This window comes from Mastigoproctus giganteus, chromosome 1, assembly GCF_048544385.1.
Source record: "Mastigoproctus giganteus isolate SK-2022 chromosome 1, ASM4854438v1, whole genome shotgun sequence".
In the NCBI taxonomy this organism is placed as follows: Eukaryota; Metazoa; Arthropoda; class Arachnida; order Uropygi; family Thelyphonidae; genus Mastigoproctus; species Mastigoproctus giganteus.
The window spans coordinates 105,915,935-105,935,182 of record NC_143575.1 but is presented as its reverse complement, the minus strand read 5'-3'; the positions used below and the strand labels follow the sequence as shown (position 1 = coordinate 105,935,182).

The 19,248-nt window shown below is 37.8% G+C and overlaps 1 protein-coding gene across 4 annotated transcripts in view; it reads left to right on the top strand.

Annotated features, from left to right (window-relative positions):
- ebi (transducin beta like ebi) overlaps positions 1-19,248 on the top strand; it is a 307,663-nt gene that overhangs the window by 66,362 nt on the left and 222,053 nt on the right. For all 4 annotated transcript variants that reach the window (XM_090381672.1, XM_090381699.1, XM_090381689.1 and 1 more), the window contains exon 4: positions 18,525-18,670. In XM_090381672.1, coding sequence (XP_090237798.1) covers positions 18,525-18,670 — 146 coding nt within the window. The remainder of the gene's footprint in view (positions 1-18,524; positions 18,671-19,248) is intronic.

Here is a 19,248-nt window from a genome sequence, read left to right as displayed (position 1 = left end):
TTCCTTAGAGTTTGTGTTTCTTAACTAACAGCATAACCCCTCTTCCCTTCCTGTTCTGTCTGTTCTTTCTGTACACAATGTACTCCCTAAATTGCAATTCTGCACTGCTTATATCTTTGTGACACCACGTCTCTGATATCCCAACAATATCTGCCTTTGATGTTTTGACTAGCACTTAAAGCTCATCAAATTTATTAACTCTACTCATAGAATTAGTGTACATGCACCTCTTTCTACTCTTAGTTACCCTAACACCGCCCATGTATTTACTTGTTCCACTGTGACTGCCAGCAGTACTGGAAATTCCCATTGCCTTGCTTTATAAACTGCTGCTCAATTATATTTCAATAGAAGCAGTGCAAGAATCACTCTCACCTCTGCCAGCGGCTGCTGTTAATCTATTAGTCCGTGTATCTCCGCAAGCTAGCAGTTTACTGACCCACCTAACTCTGCCTCGATAGCATGAGCAAATATTCTTGCACCCTTTCTATTTAAATGTATTCCATACCTATAGAAGCAGTCTCTCCTGTTAACAAGCTCTGACCAGGCCAAGAAAAATTCTACCCCTTGAGTCTTGCACAGTCTCCCCAGGGCTGAATTGATCGACAAGGCTTTCATCATATACTCCCTTGTTTTTTTCAACAGTGACCTGCACTTGTTAAGTAATTCTGCTAGTCTCCTATGCTTAATATCATTAGTGCCAACGTGTACAACAATATCACCCTTTGTGCCCTTAAAAGATGATATCTGCATCTTTACAACATCGTCTACCTTTGACTCTGGCAGACATACCCTGGTCGTCTTCAACCTATCAATCTTTAAGAGCTATTTATGGTGTATCTGTACCAGTATTAAATAGATAATTACAAGCTCTTATGATATTATGCCTAGTTGCATTTAGTTTTATTACTTTGCAGTTGTGCATGTTTCTTTTATTGCATCACTATTTATATACCCATTAAAAATATATGTAGATACAGAGAACAGACAGTTCAGCGTGAGTAGAACAGAACTGTAGTACTTTCTAATAGTAAATAATATAGCAGTGGTTCCCTATCTTTTGTCATTCAAGTCACACCTGAAGGAAGGTATATTCATGGAACACCTAAATAGTAATTGCTACTGAACTCTGTTTTTCCTAATCTCACGGCACATTTGAAAAGGGATGCTGCACATCAATGTGCTTCGGCACACAGGTTGGAAACCACTGTGATATATATATATGTGTGTGTGTGTGTGTGTGTGTGTGTGTGTGTGTGTGTGTGTGTGTGTGTGTGTGTGTGTGTGTGTGTGTTTATACAGGGTGTCTCAAAAATATGTGGCATAACTTCAGGAATGAGTTTCTCATATGTAGACAATAAAAATATTTTATATCAACATAGTTCCGGAAATGCTTTGTTCCCGAGTTATTAACCGGAATGTCTTATCTCCTGTAGGTGATTTCCTTCATCACAAGGTACTGACAGAATCTGACCATGTACTCAAATCAGGAGCAAGCGGATATGCACTTTATGTACGGTTTGGCGGACGGCAATGCTCTGGAGGCTCGTCGTTTGTACCACGAAAGGTTTCCAGAATGAAGATGTCCAGATAGAAAAACGTTTGAAGGTATCCATCGCCGCCTTTGTGAACATGGCGCCTTTACACCTCGTGCTGACGACAGAGGGCGACCAAGATCTATGACTCCTGAAGTAGAGGAGGAGATTTTGGATGTTGTGCATGCCGTTCCTGGAATCAGCACACGTGTGTTTGTTTTCCTGTCTGGACATCTTCATTCTGGGAACCTTTTGTGGTACAAACGATGCTTGGCAATTTTATTGGCATCTGATCAAATATATAATGTTGTGATCTTGTGTCTCATACTCGTTTGTTGTCTTGTATGAATTGAATTTGGAACTTAATTTGTTATAAAATGTGAATATTAATTAAACACAGATATCAAATTAATATTCACATCTTATAACAAATTAAGTTCCAAATTCAATTCATACAAGACAACACACGAGTACGAGACACAAGTTCACAACAACATTATATATTTGATCAGATGCCAATCAGATTGCCAAGCATGTTACATAGGCAGTACAACAGCAAAATTCGGGACATCAAAAATTTCCAACACGCGTGCATACTACCACTTTAATAGCTTCAAAACTAATTCAGCAAGTACAGAACTAACACAACACGTCCAATCTCAAAATCACAACCCACTCATCGATTCAGCCATCACAGTAGTTAAATTAAATTCCATCTACAAAATCCTTGAAAACGAAGCCCTCGTCATCGAATGGTTTAAGCGCCATACATCACTCAACGTCGTAATAGTCATTACGACGTAATGACTATTACGACTGCTGGAATTTAGCACGTATTAAGTTTCCACGTGCATTTCGGGAACCCAACCCGTATATAACACGAGCGTGCTCTCTTCCCCCCCCCCACTATAGCTAACTTAGGATGAATTTTGAAAGTCGCTCGTGCGCGGCTATAGCTTCTATTTTTCTTTTTTTCTTCATTTAATTAGGCAACCATAGAATGGAAGGTGCACGTTCCTTTCTTAGAAAAATTTTATAGCCCATAACTTAGTTTTAAACCCATAATCCCTGTAAGTTATTAGAATCCTATAACCACTATTTATGTGGTAAAACTTTCCACCAGCTAAGCGGATTACTATGAGGTGAGTGCTGAAAATTAAGCTAAGCTATACATACGATCTAGTTATTACATTACAGCACATAAGTACTCCTTAAAAATCAAGAGATAACAATTATACTAATGCTAATTTTTTTTTTTTTTTCTTTTCTTTTAATCAAACCCTGTCATACTTTTACATTCTGCTTTCGACATTTATACATTCAACACTATTTCTTACATTCATTCACTCATCCAGGTACACACTTTTACACCCTTACGAGGAGTATGTGTTTATTGTCAAACGGCACCAGGGGTTTTCCCCATAGTGAGGAGTGTATGATGGTCCTGATATATTTAGTTGCTGTGACCTTGTCTGAGGCGTAATGCAGGTGCTGTTTCACTGTCCATTTCAGGTGCGCCACATGACCAATGAGTGTCGATGTGATGGTTAAATCTCAATTTTGTGTCAAAAACCACCCCGAAATCTAAATGATATGTAACAGATGAGATGGAGGCTCTATTGATGTTAGACGAGATTGTTTTTGATTCTTTCTTCATGGAGTAGAGCACACACTCAGACTTTGCTGGATTAATGTTGAGGGCAAATTGTTTTAGGTAGCTTGCTAGTGCAAGGAACACACTGTTAATTTCCTTCGTGATCATATTGGGGTCTGCATTTGTTTGGATGGAGGTCAGTATTTTTAAATTGTCAGCATATGACAATTTATCTGGTCTCTAGGTTATAGAAGGAGAGATAATGGCAGTAAAGTTGAGGCCAGAGAGTACTTATCCTTGTGGTACTCCTGAATTATGGAGTATGAATTCAGGGTAGAATTTTTTTCAGCGTGGTCTGTGCTTCCTAACAGGAGAGACTGCTTTTACAGGGATGGGATATACTTAAATAGAAAGGGTGCAAGAATATTTGCTGATGCTATCGAGGCAGTGTTAAGTGGGTCGGAAAACTGCTAGTTTGGGGGATTTACAGACTAAAAGATGAACGGTAGCAACAGGCAGAAGCGAAAGTGATTTTTGCATTGCTTCTATTCTAATTAGCAGCAGCCTAGAGAGCAAGTGGCTCGGGATTTTAAGAGCTGCTGGGAGTCAACATGGAACAAGTAAATCCTTTCGCTGTGTTAGAGTAACTAAGAGTAAGAACAAGTGCATGTATACTTGCATGTACACTAATGCTCAATGGACACTGCTCAACGTGGACTAATGTTATTAGTGGAGTTCCTCAAGGTTCAGTGTTGGGTCCATTGTTGTTTTCGGTGTTTATGAATGATATTGATGATGGGATATCAAGTTTAATGTCTAAGTTTGCAGATGATACAAAGGTTGGCAGGGTCGTTAAGGACACTACTGACGCTATGCTGCTGCAACAGGATCTGGAAAGGTTGAACAGATGGGCTGAGAGGTGGCAAATGAAGTTTAGCATTGACAAATGTAAAGTACTACATATGGGTAACAGTAACCCCAGAGCAATGTATCAACTCTGCGGTACTACACTGACAGTGGTGGAGAATGAAAAGGACCTGGGGGTAATTGTGCAGGCAGATATGAAGTTCTCTGAGCAGTGCAGACGAGCTGCAAGAGTAGCTCATGGTGTCTTGTCAATGATAAAGAGGAATTTTTCTAGCAGGGATAAGGAGGTGATTATTCCCTTGTATAAGGCAATGGTTAGGCCACATCTTGAGTACTGTATACAGGTCTGGAGGCCTCATTTCAAGAAGGATGTAGAGCTGCTGGAACGGGTACAGAGAAGGGCAACAAGATTAGTAAATGGAACAAAGGGTTGCTCTTACGAAGAAAGGCTTAAGTTTTGCAAATTACAGAGTCTGGAGACTAGGCACCGGCGAGGTGATCTGATAGAGGTGTATAAGGCTTTGAATGGTTTGAGCATGCTCAATGCCAATGGGATTCTTCATCTTTCTCAGAATAATCACCTCAGAGGGCATAAATTCAAATTGAGGAAGGACGGATGTCGGATAGATGTGCGGAAATTTGCCTTTGGCCAGCGGGTGGTTGGTTGGTGGAACCGACTTCCATCACTTGTTGTTGAAGTTGATAGCCTAAACAAATTTAAAGCTCAACTGGACAGGTATTTCGAACGAACGGAGGGGTGAAATGGGAGAGGGGTTTTTTTTTTTTTTTTTGGCTGATGCTGAATAAGCTTGCTTTCTTGCATCATATGCCTCTACTAATGCTAATGCTAATGCTAGAAGTATAGTAAATAAATTTGAATTTGAATTGCTGATCAAGACATCAAAGGCAGATATTGTTGGGATATCAGAGACATGGTGTCACCCAGATATAAGCAGTGCAGAATTGGATTTTTGGGGCGTACAATACATACAGAAAGGATAGACAGGGTAGGAAGGGAGGAGGGGTTATGCTGTTAGGTAAGAAACACAAAATCTGGGGAAGTGCATCCAGTTGACACAGGTGGACAGTGCAATGTTGAGTCTGTTTGGTGTGACACTGGGAAAGGGAAAATGAGAGTAGGAGTATGTTATAGTCCTAATGATGCTGATGAGTGCAATGAACAGTTGTGCAGAGAAATAGAATGGGTCAGTAAATCAGAATGTCTTGTAATGGGAATTTTAACTTTCCAGATATTGACTGGAACTTCTGAGTTGGTCACTCGCACGCTATCAAGAATTTTTTGGATTTATTGGAGGATTGTTTTTTACAACAACTTGTTTGAGGGGCAACCAGATGGAGTAATACCCTTGATCTGATTATCAGCAGTGATGACGCATGCATTAGGAATTTGCAGATAAAGGAACCACTAGGTGACAGTGATCAGAGTGTACTGATATGGGATTTACTTAAATATGTAAGAACGATCAAGGGTAAAAGGGAAGGGGTTTTGTTTTCGCAAAGGCGACTACAGAGGTTTCAGACAGTTTTTAAATTCTATAGAGTGGGATCAACTGATGTTACCAACAGTGAATTCTAAATGGGAAGTCTTCAGGGACTTAATATTGGAGGCTACTATGCTTTTCATACCAACTAAGAAATACTGTTACAAGGTTCAGGCCTAAATAGATGTCGGATGAATTTAAATTATCAGGTGACACAGAAGCCTACGACAGATATAAGCTAGTCTGTAATCAAGTCACAAAGGAGGTTAGACAGGCAAAGGCAGATTACGAGAAATCTTTGGCAAAGAACAGAAAGAAAAACATCAAAGACTTCTGTACTTATGTAAACTCTAGAAGGAAGGGGATGAATCAGTTTGGTCCGCTTAACACAGATGGTTCAACTATTGATGATCCTGCTCAATTAGGTGATAAACTGAATGAGTATTTTGCATCTACATTCACACATGAGAAGTTATTCAAGGAGGGAATGCCAGAAGTTTATCAAATTCTGACAGGGAGCCAAGTGATTTTGTGATAACTGAGAGCAAAGTGGAGGAGAAATTGTTGAAGTTAACATAAAAAAGGCACCTGGGACAGATGGAATCAATCCAGTTATAATGGAGTCAGCAAGGAAAGTAAGCAAACCCTAGCCATAATTATGAGAGCATCCTTAGAGTCAGGGGAGGTCCACATGGACTGGAGATGTGAAAATATATCTCGAATCCACAAAGAGGGTTCAAAGGGTTACACAAATAATTATAGACCTATTAATTTAACTTCTGTTCCGGGAAAATAATGGAATCACTGGTTAAAGAGGTGATACAGGATCATCTAGACAAGACAGCAGCAATAGTTCAGACACAGCATGGGTTTGTTAAGGGGAAGTCTTGTCTGACCAATTTGATTGGATACTATAATGTGGTCACAAGGGAACTGGATGCTAAAAATAATTTGATATCGTATACTTGTATTTCAGGAAAGCTTTTGATACTGTTGCACATGGAAGACTGCTGTACAAATTGGAGCAGTATGGCATTCTAGGCAAGTTACTGCAATGGATAAAGGGATGGTTGGGTGGAGACAGCAGAGAGTGATAATAAATGGTCACTGGTCTACGTGGACTAATATTATTAGTGGAATCTCCCAGGGTTTGGTGCTGGGCCCATTGTTGTTTTGTCTATTTATCAATGATATTGATGAAGGCTTAATGTTCAAGTTTGCAGATGATACAAAGGTTGGTAGGGTTGTTAATGACAGGAAAGACAATATGCTACTACAACAGGATCTAGAAAAGTTAGACAGGTGGTCTGAGAAGTGGCAACTGAAGTTTAACATTAACAAATGCAAAGTACTGCATATTAGTAGCTGTAGCCCAAGAGAAACGTACCAACTCTGTGGTACTACATTCAGGGAATTGTAGAGTGAAAAAGACATGGGGGGTAATTGTGCAGTCAGATATGAAGTTCTTTGTTCAGTGCATATGGGCTGCCAGAGCAGGTCATGGAATTCTGTCAATGATATATAGGAATTTTTCTAGCATAGACAAGGAGGTGATTATTCCTTTGTATAAGGCAATTGTCAGGCTATGCCTTGAGTACTGTATACAGGTTGGGAGGCCTCATTTTAGGAAGGATGTAGAATTGCTAGAACAACAGATGAAATTCCACAACAACAGATGAAAGTCTGTTCCAGCAATCAACTACCCGTTGGTTAAAGGCAAACTTCCGCACATCTATTCGACAACTGTCTTTCCTCAATTTGAGTCTATGGCTCCTCAAGTTCATAGTCTGAACAAGCGGAAGTATCCCATCAGCAATGAGCCTGATCAAACCATTCAAAGCCTTATTAGAGCACAATCAGATCACCTTGCAGGTGCCTAGTCTCCAGATGCTGCAACTTGCAGAAATCAAGCCTTTATTCATAGGCGCACCCCTTTGTTCCTCTCATATGATGTTGAGGTTAGAATGGTGGCGAAACCATTCGATAATAAGTGCTTCATAGTGAAGAATTTTCTGGCTGGATTTGAGTTTAATAATGGTAATAGCGGAATTAACTAGGGCGGGGGGGAGGTATGAGCTTGTATTGTAAGTTCTGTACTGGATTGGCCTGTTCTAAAACTGTTTTGGTGGTAGTATGCGCAGATGTTGGAAGTTTTAGTAGAACCGAATTTTGTGGTGGTGCTGGCAATGTAGCAGGCATCACAGTTTGGCTGGCATTTAATAAGATATATAATATTGTTGAGGTCACTAGTGGGGTATTTATGTATGTCTTTATAGGAATTAAAAAAAAAAAAAAACAACAGGGAAAGGCCTTCAGCCTTTCCCTGCCTTGGAACCTCGTGCGGTTGACATTCCCACCTGTCCAAAAGAGCATCACAGGAAGCACAGACAACCTTTAAAATACAGCAGGCGTTTACTTCCCACCAAATTTGCCAACTGAAGACGTTATAACCAATGAAAGTCCTTCGTAATGACTATTGGCCCCGTCATACTATATTACCCATTTTTAATTCACTCTTAATGATTTCTTCCTTCTTTAATGACAACCTGGGATTGGAGATGTGCACTTCTACTTCCTTGGGCCCATTTTAAAATCCCATTAAATTACCTTTAACACCCTCCTTAATTCCTTTACTCTACCTCCCCACCTAAATGATTTAATTACTATTCTTTTTTAAAAAAAACTATTGCAGATTTATTCAAAGGTGAGTACCGTTTTTTAAGCACTTGCTATTCCATATTTTAGTCTAATACTCACGGTATTATAAGATTTCTATAATTTTTAGGAAGTTGATAGCTTAAATAAATTTAAGGCTGAACTAGACAAACATTTGGAGTGATCGGTTGGGTGAAATGGGAAGTGTTTTTTTTTTTTTTTTTTTTAGTTGATGCCTTATAAGCTTGCTTTCTTGCATCATATGTCTCAACTAATGCTAATGATTGTACGATTGAGAAGGAGTGGTGAGACAAAGTGCAATGCATCCCTGTCTATGGAGTAGTGGTCTTCAAGCAGTTGTAAGAGGGCAGATACTTGCATCAAAAGCTGCTTCGATGTCGAGGTAGGTTATGAGGAGTTCTTTTCTCTCAAATACTGCAAGGATTCTGTGGGTGGTGCAAGGAGATTGAAAATGGTGCACCTGTTTGGTAGTGAGGAACGAATTTGTGGTGCAGCATCTGGAAGTATACAACTTTGCAGTATTACAATGGTTTGTGACGAAATAATATTCCTTAATTTCTTTCTTTTCCCTTGAGACAACTGATTTTTAACATATAGGTATATTATATTAGGAGTGAGTGAGAAATTTTGATAAAAGGAAAATAGTGTGCATGATTTATTCAACAACCTTTGCTTTTCATAGGAATTAAATGCCTAAGAGCAGTTAATTGACAAACTAAAAATGAGAATTTCTATTCAGATTGATGAATCTAGTTACTGACAATAAGACCTTTCTAATGGCATATGTTCTTTATTTCGATGATGATTGTAAATTGCAAGAAGAGATGTTTCTAAAATCTGTAGAAACTGACTGTACTGGAGCATCCACTTTTGCTGCTGTAAAAACGTGATTTGGTGAAAGACAAGAACAATAGGAAAATGTGCCACTGATGGTGCTACCTCCACGGTTGGAAGACAAAGGTTTTATAGCCCACCACATATTTCCCTTCGGGAAATATGTCCCGAAGTTCTTGCAATACACTATATTGTGCACTGACATCGTCTGATTGCAAAAAATATTGGTCCAGTTCTTTATCAATCTCTCAGTATAGTTATTAAAACCAGCAATAAAATAGTCACATAGCAAATATGATTGCCTTTTCAGAAAATTTTGTGTTGGTAATGAAGAACAGTATGTGTGGCTTCTTTTACATACAGAAGTCAGATGGCTTTCTAAAGGAAACTGTCTAACAAGATTTGTAAACCTTTTTGATAAGATTAGTTTTTTAGAAAGCGAAGGAGACACAGATTTAGCAAAGAAGATTAGCAAACACAAAAGCAATATATACTATATGGTTTGAATTTTTTGAAAACTTAATGAAGTATCACTTCAATTTCAAGGGGAAATTAATTACAGTGACAGACTGCAAACGCGTATTAAAAGCCTTCACTGAAAAACTGACTTAATATTTGAAAGTAATTTAATGAGGAAGCAATTTCATGGTATGCAAGAGTTAGCTAAAATCAATGAATCTCTCACTGAGAATGATCTTAATTATTCAGATCATTTGTGTTCTTTAAAAGGGAAAATGAAAAATATATTTTCAGATTTATTTTCTTTTGAAGTAAAGCCATGGATGTTATATCCAATTGGATGCAATGCCAAGTCTGCTATTGAAGAAATTTGAGAAGAACTCATTAAATTAAAATGTAACAAAGAATGTAAATATAAATTCGAAAAAGGTGGAATGAATGAATTGTGGAGATCAAAAACAACTAAACTTCTTTATCCAACGATGTGGTCTGAAATGGCCAAAGTACTTCTTTGTTTTCCAACGTCTTATATGGTTGAAAGTGGTTTTAGTTCAGTAAATAAAATATTAACAAAGGAAAGAAACAGAATTGATATACATTCAAGAGGAGACAACAGAATTGAACTAACTAATATCATAAAAGTTCATACAGAACATTGAACTTTTAGTTAAGACTTTGCCTCACCAAGACCTGGTTCCAGCCAGGTCTTGGTGAGGCAAAGGGTGGTCTGTCAAGGGGCAATATATGGGGGTTTGCTCAGGATAATTGGGGCACTTCTGGGGGGGGGGTCAGTCAGGTGATTCATTTACTAGCAGAGGTACTGCAGTCCCACAATGACACAAGGCCTGGGAGGCACTAGACAGCTTTGAGACCTTTACTTTGCTAAATTTTTCACAAAGGACCCAAGAGCATGGGCCATTGCACTCCACTGTGTATATGACTTTCCAGAATAGGTTCTGGCAGATTTGTTTAGCATGAGTGGGTGGCATCCTGGTGTTTTTTTAAAAGGTCTTTTCACAGTCAGACAGTACAGTTGCAAAAAGTTTTATTTTAGCTTGAGACACTCAGTATGGGTTTACACAAAGGTCACGACCTAGTTTCATTTGAATATGACTGTCTTATACAATTTTATGGTGGCTGTTCCAAAATTATTTAATTTTAAGACATTGTAAATTGAAATCTGTTTTTCTGATAAGCAAACAACAAAAATAGAAAGTGACAGTTCTAAGTTCTGTTGAAAAACAGATTTCTTTTTACAAAATTTACTTTTGCTTTCACTGACAAAGTGTTCCAAAAAATTTTTATTAGCATCTCAGAAATATGCCCTGACATTAAAAAAAAAAAAAAAAAAAGTGAGCTTGAGCAGAATGACTATACATTGCCATATAACTGATTTGGCAAATGACTTAAAAAAACAGATATATGAAAAATCTGGACTGATTATGTATATTTTGCTAGGTGAGTTCACTAATATTTCAGCTATCTATTTGCAAATCTAATTTTCATTTGGGGATTTCAGAAATTTTTTGAAATAATAGAAGAATTAAGGATGAAAAAGGATCTGGGTTTGAAGTAGTTCTACAAAGGTGCAGTATGAAAATTTACATTTTAACAAACCTGAAATGTATTACTACTGATTGCACTCCATATATGTTTTGAGTTAAAAATGGTTTCCTTGTGCATTTATGTCTTGGTGATTGTGATGAGCCATTGATCCTGGCTTCTGCCAAGAGTAACAGGGACAGTAAATTTTATGAAATCAAGAGGGTTTATTCATTTCCTGTTTAAAACAATTCCTTAAAGAAATTAAAGCAGAATATAAAACGTAGTGTGCCACTGCAAACATATGTGTATTGAGTAAAGGAAATTGTTTGGCAAGATTCCAGATTCTTCTGGTTGAAATTTGTTTCTGCATGAAAAATTATGTTTCTAAGTTTTTAGTTGATTTAGTTTGTAAAACTACAAACTAAGTTTTTAGTTTTACAAAATTACAAGGAAATGGTTGCCTAGTACGTCAGCTTTTAAATTATATGAATGTGTTCATTGTAAAAAATTTTAAATCTCAAATCCAGAAAAATAATTTATCTCTAAGCTGTGTGACGATGTTTTAAAAACATGGACAAGTGAATTTAGTCAAATGTGAAAAGTTAATAGATTGACTTGTGGAGTCATTTATATAAGAGTTTTAGATTTCATGCAGTAAAGAAGTAACATAATAATGTTTTCTGATCCTTTCTTGGTATCACTAGGCAAGATTGAATTAAATATGCAGTTTAAACTGATTAATGTTCAAGAGTTTTTGGGATTTGCTGTACAACCCTTACTGTCAATACTGTGTGTGTGTGTGTGTGTGTGTGTGTGTGTGTGTGTGTGTGTGTGTGTGTGTGTGTGTGTGTGTGTGTTCTTGTTTAAATAAAACACAGTTGAACATTTGAATAAGCTAGATGCAACATCCCTGCTCCCAAATGCTGATGAGAAACTCATATCTGTAATCCATTGCCATCCTTCATATACTGTTTCATTAGTTTTGGGGGAAAAAAAAAAATTTATTCCTTTTATTGCACCCATCACTACTAATGGGTGCAATAAAGGGAACTCATAACTATCTCATCTCAAAGCCTTGTAGACCTCAATCAGATCCCTCTAAGTACCTAATTAACAAGCTCTGTAACCACTCAAGCGTTTAGGGCATAAGCCTCAAGCTATGAAGGAGTCTAGACTATGTATAAATATAGTGCAAACGCATCAGAAATACATAGCTATATCTGAATAAATCAGAATATTAGTAAAACGGCATCGTTTTAAGTTATATCTCATATTGTGGATACCTTCACAACGAGTTGCCATGATATTGCACTACTTCGAATAAGTAACGCTTCACCTAAGGAGAAGACTAATGTTACTTATTCTCAGATGGATGCCACCACCTAGATGGCACCGTTTCAGGGCTATTTGGCCCTTCTTCGGTGGGTGGGTAGGTACCCGAGTGATGCAATGATGTCATAGCTTGGGGCTTCTGCCCTAAACGCTTGAGTCTAAATACATGATACACCATGAGGCATCTCTCATATTGTGGAGTTATACTTCATAACTGTTTTGCCATCATTGCATCACTCGGGTACCTACCCACCCACCGAAGAAGGGCCAAATAGCCCTGAAACGGTGCCGTCTGGGTGGTGGTATCCATCTGAGAATAAGTAACATTAGTCTTCTCCTTAGGTGAAGCGTTACTTATTCGAAGTAGTGCAATATCATGGCAACGAGTTGTGAAGGTATTCACAATATGAGATATAACTTAAAACGATGCCGTTTTACTAATATTCTGATTTATTCAGATATAGCTATGTATTTCTGATGCGTTTGCACTATATTTATACATAGCTCTGTAACCACATATTGAATCTCTATTCGTGAGAGTGTCAACTTGTCCCCCTTTGGACCCTTTTCTAGAAGCTTCAGATTCAAATAAACAGTTTTAAATTTATTCACTACATCCAGATCATAAGTGACTATCAAAATATCTAACCAGGGTAGTTAAACATGATTTTCCTCTTAGGAAGCCATGCTCTGTTTGTTCCGAATACCATTCTATCTGAATGTCCGTGTGTTTATGATTGTTGCTTCCATGATTTTCCTTACCACTGAAGTCAGATTGATAGGTGTGTAGTTACCTGCTTCACTCTTTAGCATTAGCATTAGTAGAGGCATTTGATGCAAGAAAGCAAGCTTATGCAGCATCAGCCAAAAAAAAAAAAAAAAAAAAAAAAAAGTAACATAAATAAATAAAAATAACCACTTCCACTTCACCCCTCTGTTCGTTCGAAATACCTGTCCAGCTGAGCCTTAAACTTATTTAGGCTATCAACTTCCACGACAAGGGATGGAAGTCTGTTCCACCCACCAACCACCCACTGGCTAAAGGCAAATTTCCGCACATCTATCCTACATCTGTCTTTCCTCAATTTGAATTTATGCCCTCTCAGGTGATTTTTCTGAGCTAGAGGAAGAATCCCATCAGCATTGAGCATGCTCAAACCATTCAAGGCTTTGTACACCTCTATCAGATCACCCCGCTGGTGCCTAGTTTCCAGACACTGTAATTTGCAAAACTTAAGCCTTTCTTCGTAAGAGAACCCCTTTGTCCCATTCACCAATCTAGTTGCCCTTCTCTGTACTCGTTCCAGCAGCTCTACATCCTTCCTGAAATGAGGCCTCCAGGCCTGTATACAGTACTCTAGGTGTGGCCTGACCATTGCCTTATACAAGGGAATAATCACCTCCTTATCCCTGCTAGAAAAATTTCTATATATCATTGACAATACACCATGAGCTACTCTTGCAGCTCGTCTGCACTGCTCAGAGAACTTCATATCTGCCTGCACCACCACCCCCAGGTCCCTTTCATTCTCTACCACTGTCAGTGTAGTACCACAGAGTTGATACGTTGCTCTGGGGTTGCTGTTTCCCATATGTAGTACTTTACATTTGTCAATGTTAAACTTCATTTGCCACCTCGAAGCCCATCTGCTCAACCTTTCCAAATCCTGTTGCAGCAGCATAGTGTCAGTAGTGTCCTTGACAACCCTGCCAACCTTTGTATCATCTGCAAACTTGGACATTAAGCCTGATATACCATCATCAATATCATTTATAAATACAGAAAACAATAAAGGCCCCAATACTGAACCCTGAGGGACTCCACTAATAACATTAGTCCACGATGAGCAGTGTCCATTGATTACCACTCTCTGTCTTCTCCCCCTCAACCACCCCTTTATCCATAGCAGCAACTTGCCTCCAATGCCACACTGCTCCAATTTGTGCAGCAGTCTTCCATGTGCAACAGTATCAAAAGCCTTTCTAAGATCCAAGTATATAATATCAAAGTTATTCCCTGCATCCAGTTCTTTTGTGACTGCATCATAGTATCCAATCAAATTGGTCAGGCAAGACTTCCCCTTAACAAAACCATGCTGTGTCCTAGCTATAACTGAAGTCTTGTCTAGATGATCCTGCAGTGCTTCTTTCACCAGTGCCTCCATTAATTTTCCGGGAACAGAAGTTAAACTCACAGGTCTATAATTACTTGTGTCAGCCTTTGATCCCCCTTTGTGAATTGGGGTCACATTTGCACATCTCCAGTCAATGGGTACCTCCCCTGAGTCCAAGGAAGCTCTCATAATTATGGCTAAGGGTTTGCTTACCTCCTTTGCTGCCTCCTTTAATATAACTGGATAGATCCCATCCACCCCAGGTGCCTTTCTTGTGTTTATCTTCAACAATTTCTCCTCCACTTTGCTCTCAGTTATTACAAGATTCTCTAGCTTACTGCTAGAGTTGAATACACCTCTGGCATTCCCCTCGCTGAATAACTCCTCATGTGTGAATGTCGATGCAAAATATTCATTTAGTTTGTTAGCTACCCGAGCAGGGTCATCAACAGTTGACCCATCGATCTCAAGTGGACCAATCTGATTCATCCCCTTCCTTCTAGAGTTTACATAAGTAAAGAACTCTTTGCTGTTTTTCTTCGCATCCCTTGCCAAGGATCTCTCGTAATCTGCCTTCGCCTGCCTAACCTCCTTTGTAACTTGGTTACAGATCAACTTGTATCTATCATAGGCATCCGTGTCACGTGTTAATTTGTATGTATCCCATGCATTTTTCTTCTCTGCCATATGCCTCATTAGTTCATCTGACAACCATTTAGGCCTAAACCTTGAACAATATTTCTTAGTTGGTATGTAAAGCCTAGTAGCTTCCACGATAAGTTCCTTGAATGCTTCCCATTTTGAATTTGCTGTTGGCAATATCATCAGTTGATCCCACTGTATAGAATTTAAATACTGTCTCAGTCCATTGTAGTCGCCTTTACGAAAGCAATACCCCTTCCCTTTACCCCTAATGGTAGTTACCTCTTTGAGTAACTCCCACTTCAGCACACTGTGATCACTGCCACCAAGTGGTTCATTTATCTGCAGATTCTGAATGCATGAAGAATCACTACTGATAATCAAATCAAGAGTATTACTCCCTCTAGTTGCCTCCCGAACATGCTGATGTAGAAAACAATCATCCAATAAATCCACAAAAGCCTTGCTACTGTGTGAGTGACCAGCCCCCAAATTCCAGTCAATATCTGGGAAATTAAAATCCCCCATTATAAGACTCTCTGATTTACTGGCCCACTCTATTTCTCCGAACAGTTTCTTATTATACTCATCAGAGTCATTAGGCCTATAGCACACTCCTACTCTCAATTTTGATCTCCCAATGCTTATGTCACACCAAACTGACTCGACACTGCACTGTCCAGCGATGTCGACTGGCTTCACTTCCTTGGATTTTATGTGTTTCTTAATTAATAGCATAACCCCTCCTCCCTTCCTATCCTGTCTATCCTTTCTGTACACATTGTACTCCCCAAATTCCAGTTCTGCATTTCTTATATCTGTGTGACACCACGTCTCTGAAATCCCCACAATATCTGCCTTTGATGTTTTGAGCAATACCTCAAATTCATCAAATTTATTTACTAAACTCCTAGCATTGGTGTACACACAAGTATACATGCACCTGTTCTTTTTCTTAGCTACCCTAACACAACCCATGTGTTTACTTGTACCCCAAAGTGTAGTTACCCTCATCACTCTTAGCCATTTTGTATTTGCAATGTGCTGGCACTTGTCCAATCCAGATCAATCTTTCCCTTGTCTAGTGACACCCTCATAATTAATCTTAATGATTCAATTCACTCACTCTCTTGCTGTATATACATATTAAGGCACTTAAACTATGTGGACTGGAAAAACACAAAATTGGTTTTTATTAATACTTGTATCATTTACAGCAGTGGTGTCCAACCTACGAATAATTTTTATACAGCCTGTGTGGCCATGAAAATGGCTACTTTGTTTGGATCAATGTATGTTTGTGAGCAGTTTTTTTCACACATGAAATCAAATAAATATTTAAAAAGAAATAATATTTGGGTTCATTCTGTATCAAGAATTGAAAATTTTCAAAAAATTTTGAACAATTATCTAAAAATATCCAGCCTCAATCATCTCATTAAATGTTAAGCTTTGTTTGTAAATGTTATTGTGTATTGTACTTAATTTTTTTTCTAAAGTGAGCATTTAAAAACAAAAGTAGGGTGTTTTTAAAAAACAAAAGTCATATTTTTATAATTTTAATAAAATATAAAAAATAAATCACTGACTTAGATTTGTTGCACATAAAAGTGTTGGGAATTTGCATTTTTTTATATAGCCTGAAATAAAAAATGCTAACATGAGAATAGAAACTTTCCTTTTTGCACGTAACAAGATATGGAAACTGTAACACGCTAAATTTTTATTTGGTGATTTTTCAGTGTTCTTTTCAAATCCTGCATAGATGGTCAGTGCAATGTTGAGTCAGTTTGGTGTGATGTGAGCACTGGGAAAGCAAAAATGAGAGTAGGAGTGTGTTATAGAACTAATGATTCTGATGAGTACAACGAACAACTGTACAGAGAAATAATGGGCAAGTAAGTCAGATTGTCTAGTAATGGGGATTTTAACTTCCCAGATATTAACTGAAACTTGTGGGTTGTTCACTTGCACATTAGCAAGACTTTTGTGGATTTATTGGATGATTGTTTTCTACAGCAACACTTTAGAGAGGCAACCAAAGAGACTAATACTCTAGATCTTATTATTAGTAGTGATTATTTGTGCATTAAGAATTTGCAGATAAAAGAACCACTAGGTGACAGTGATCACAGTGTACTGATGTGGAAATTACTTGAAGGTTTTGACATTAAAAACGTTTTAATTGGATACTGTGATGTAGTCACAAAGGAACTGGATGCAAAGAATAATTTTGATATCATATATCTTAGAAAGGCTTTTGATACTGTGGCACATTATTATTATTATTAGCCATATGGTGCAAGGAAGCCTGAGGTTTATGCTGCATCAGCCAAAAAAAAAAATTCCCACGTTATCCTGAGAGAGAGAGAGAGAGAGAGAGAGAGAGAGAGAGAGAGAGAGAGAGAGAGAGAGAGAGAGAGCGAGCCTGGGTTTGCCAAGCCCATACTCACCAGATGTGAGCCCCTGGGGTAAAATGGAAAACTGCTGCACAAATTGGAGCAGTGTGGCATTGGAGGAAAATTGCTGCTATGGATAAAGAGATGGTTGAGTGGGAGAAGACAGAGTGGTAATCAGTGGACTTCTCTTTGTGGACTAATGTTATTAGTAGAGTCCCCCGGGGGTTCAGTGTTGGGTCCATTGTTGTTTTCTGTATTCATTAATGATATTGTTGATGGTATATCAGGCTTAATGTCCAAGTTTGCAGATGATACGAAGGTTGGCAGGGTTGTTAATGACCCTAATGACAGTAAGCTGCTGCAACAGGATCTAGAAAAGTTGAGCAGATGGGCTGAGAGGTGCAACTTATATATATATATATTATTTTTTTTATTCTAGTTGATATAAACATGTATATGATTTTGATAGAGCTATGGCTGTTTGAATTTTAAAAAAATGGTTGAATAAAATAATAAATAAGAATAAGCAGACACACACCCAGTGAAATGTTTATTTATACTAGAGAATGTTTACTTATTCTTATTTATTTTTTTATTGTTTTTAATATTTTTTACCATTATAAACTTCAGAGCCATTTTTTAAAATGTAAAATTCAGTTTCAAAATTCAAGCTGCCGGGTTAAAGTATTTATACTGGTACCTGTACAGGCATCTTTGTACACTTAGTATGCCACCTGTAAATTTTTGTTGAGTTATGCCTCCTTTGTGAGAAATAATTCATTCACTGCAAGTTGATGAAAGTATATATTTCTTGATCACCATTTTATCTTGAGAGATTGTAGGGAAGAGTGTGATATACATACATGCTGTATGTGTGTTTATATTTGTGAGAATAGACGGAACTAGCCTTCTTACAACCTTTCAATACATTTGGTGCTATGTTTGTAATTTGACATGCTGTTTATTACTTTTGGTTAAGTCCTTTCTGATGAATATATATTTTATTTATCCTTTACAAATTGCAGGATTTTCCCATTCAGCCTACACATTTGGAATTGAGAGCCATATTAGCCAGTCCAACATAAATGGTGCACTAGTGCCTCCTGCAGCTCTACTTTCTATTATACAAAAAGGTTTACAATATACAGAAGCAGAAATTAGCATAGGAGAGGTTAGTGGATTTACTGCATATATATTAATGTGCATATCTGTTATCTTTTGGATTGTTACTTGTTTTCACAATTATTATATATTTTTAATCTTCTTGTTGTATTATTATATATAAAGTATCATAAGCGTAATACTATGTTCTTGTATATAAAGTTGTGACAGTTATTGTTAACATACAGTGAACAGCTTGGCTGTTTGTCAAGGGCAGTTATACAATGAAATAAGGCAGTACAGTAATAGGTTATATTCTGACCCATAAGATGTAGTCCTGGTATTTTTAGTAAATAAAGAATGGAGTGTAACAGGGGGCTCACATCTGGTGAGTATGGACTTGGCACACCCAGGTTTCTGAGCTGGATATCATCATTCTTCTCTTTCTTGGTGATTCCCTTCTACTTCTGACTCTTGTTTTCTCTCTCTCTCTCTCTCTCGGGGTAATTCAGAAATTTTTTTTTTGGCTGGTGCAGCCTAAGCCTCAGCCTTCCTTGCACATATGGCTCTAATAATAATAATAATCCTAAAAACATACAAATTAGCATTAATCTGAATACTAAACTATAAGCCTTTTAATTTTAATAA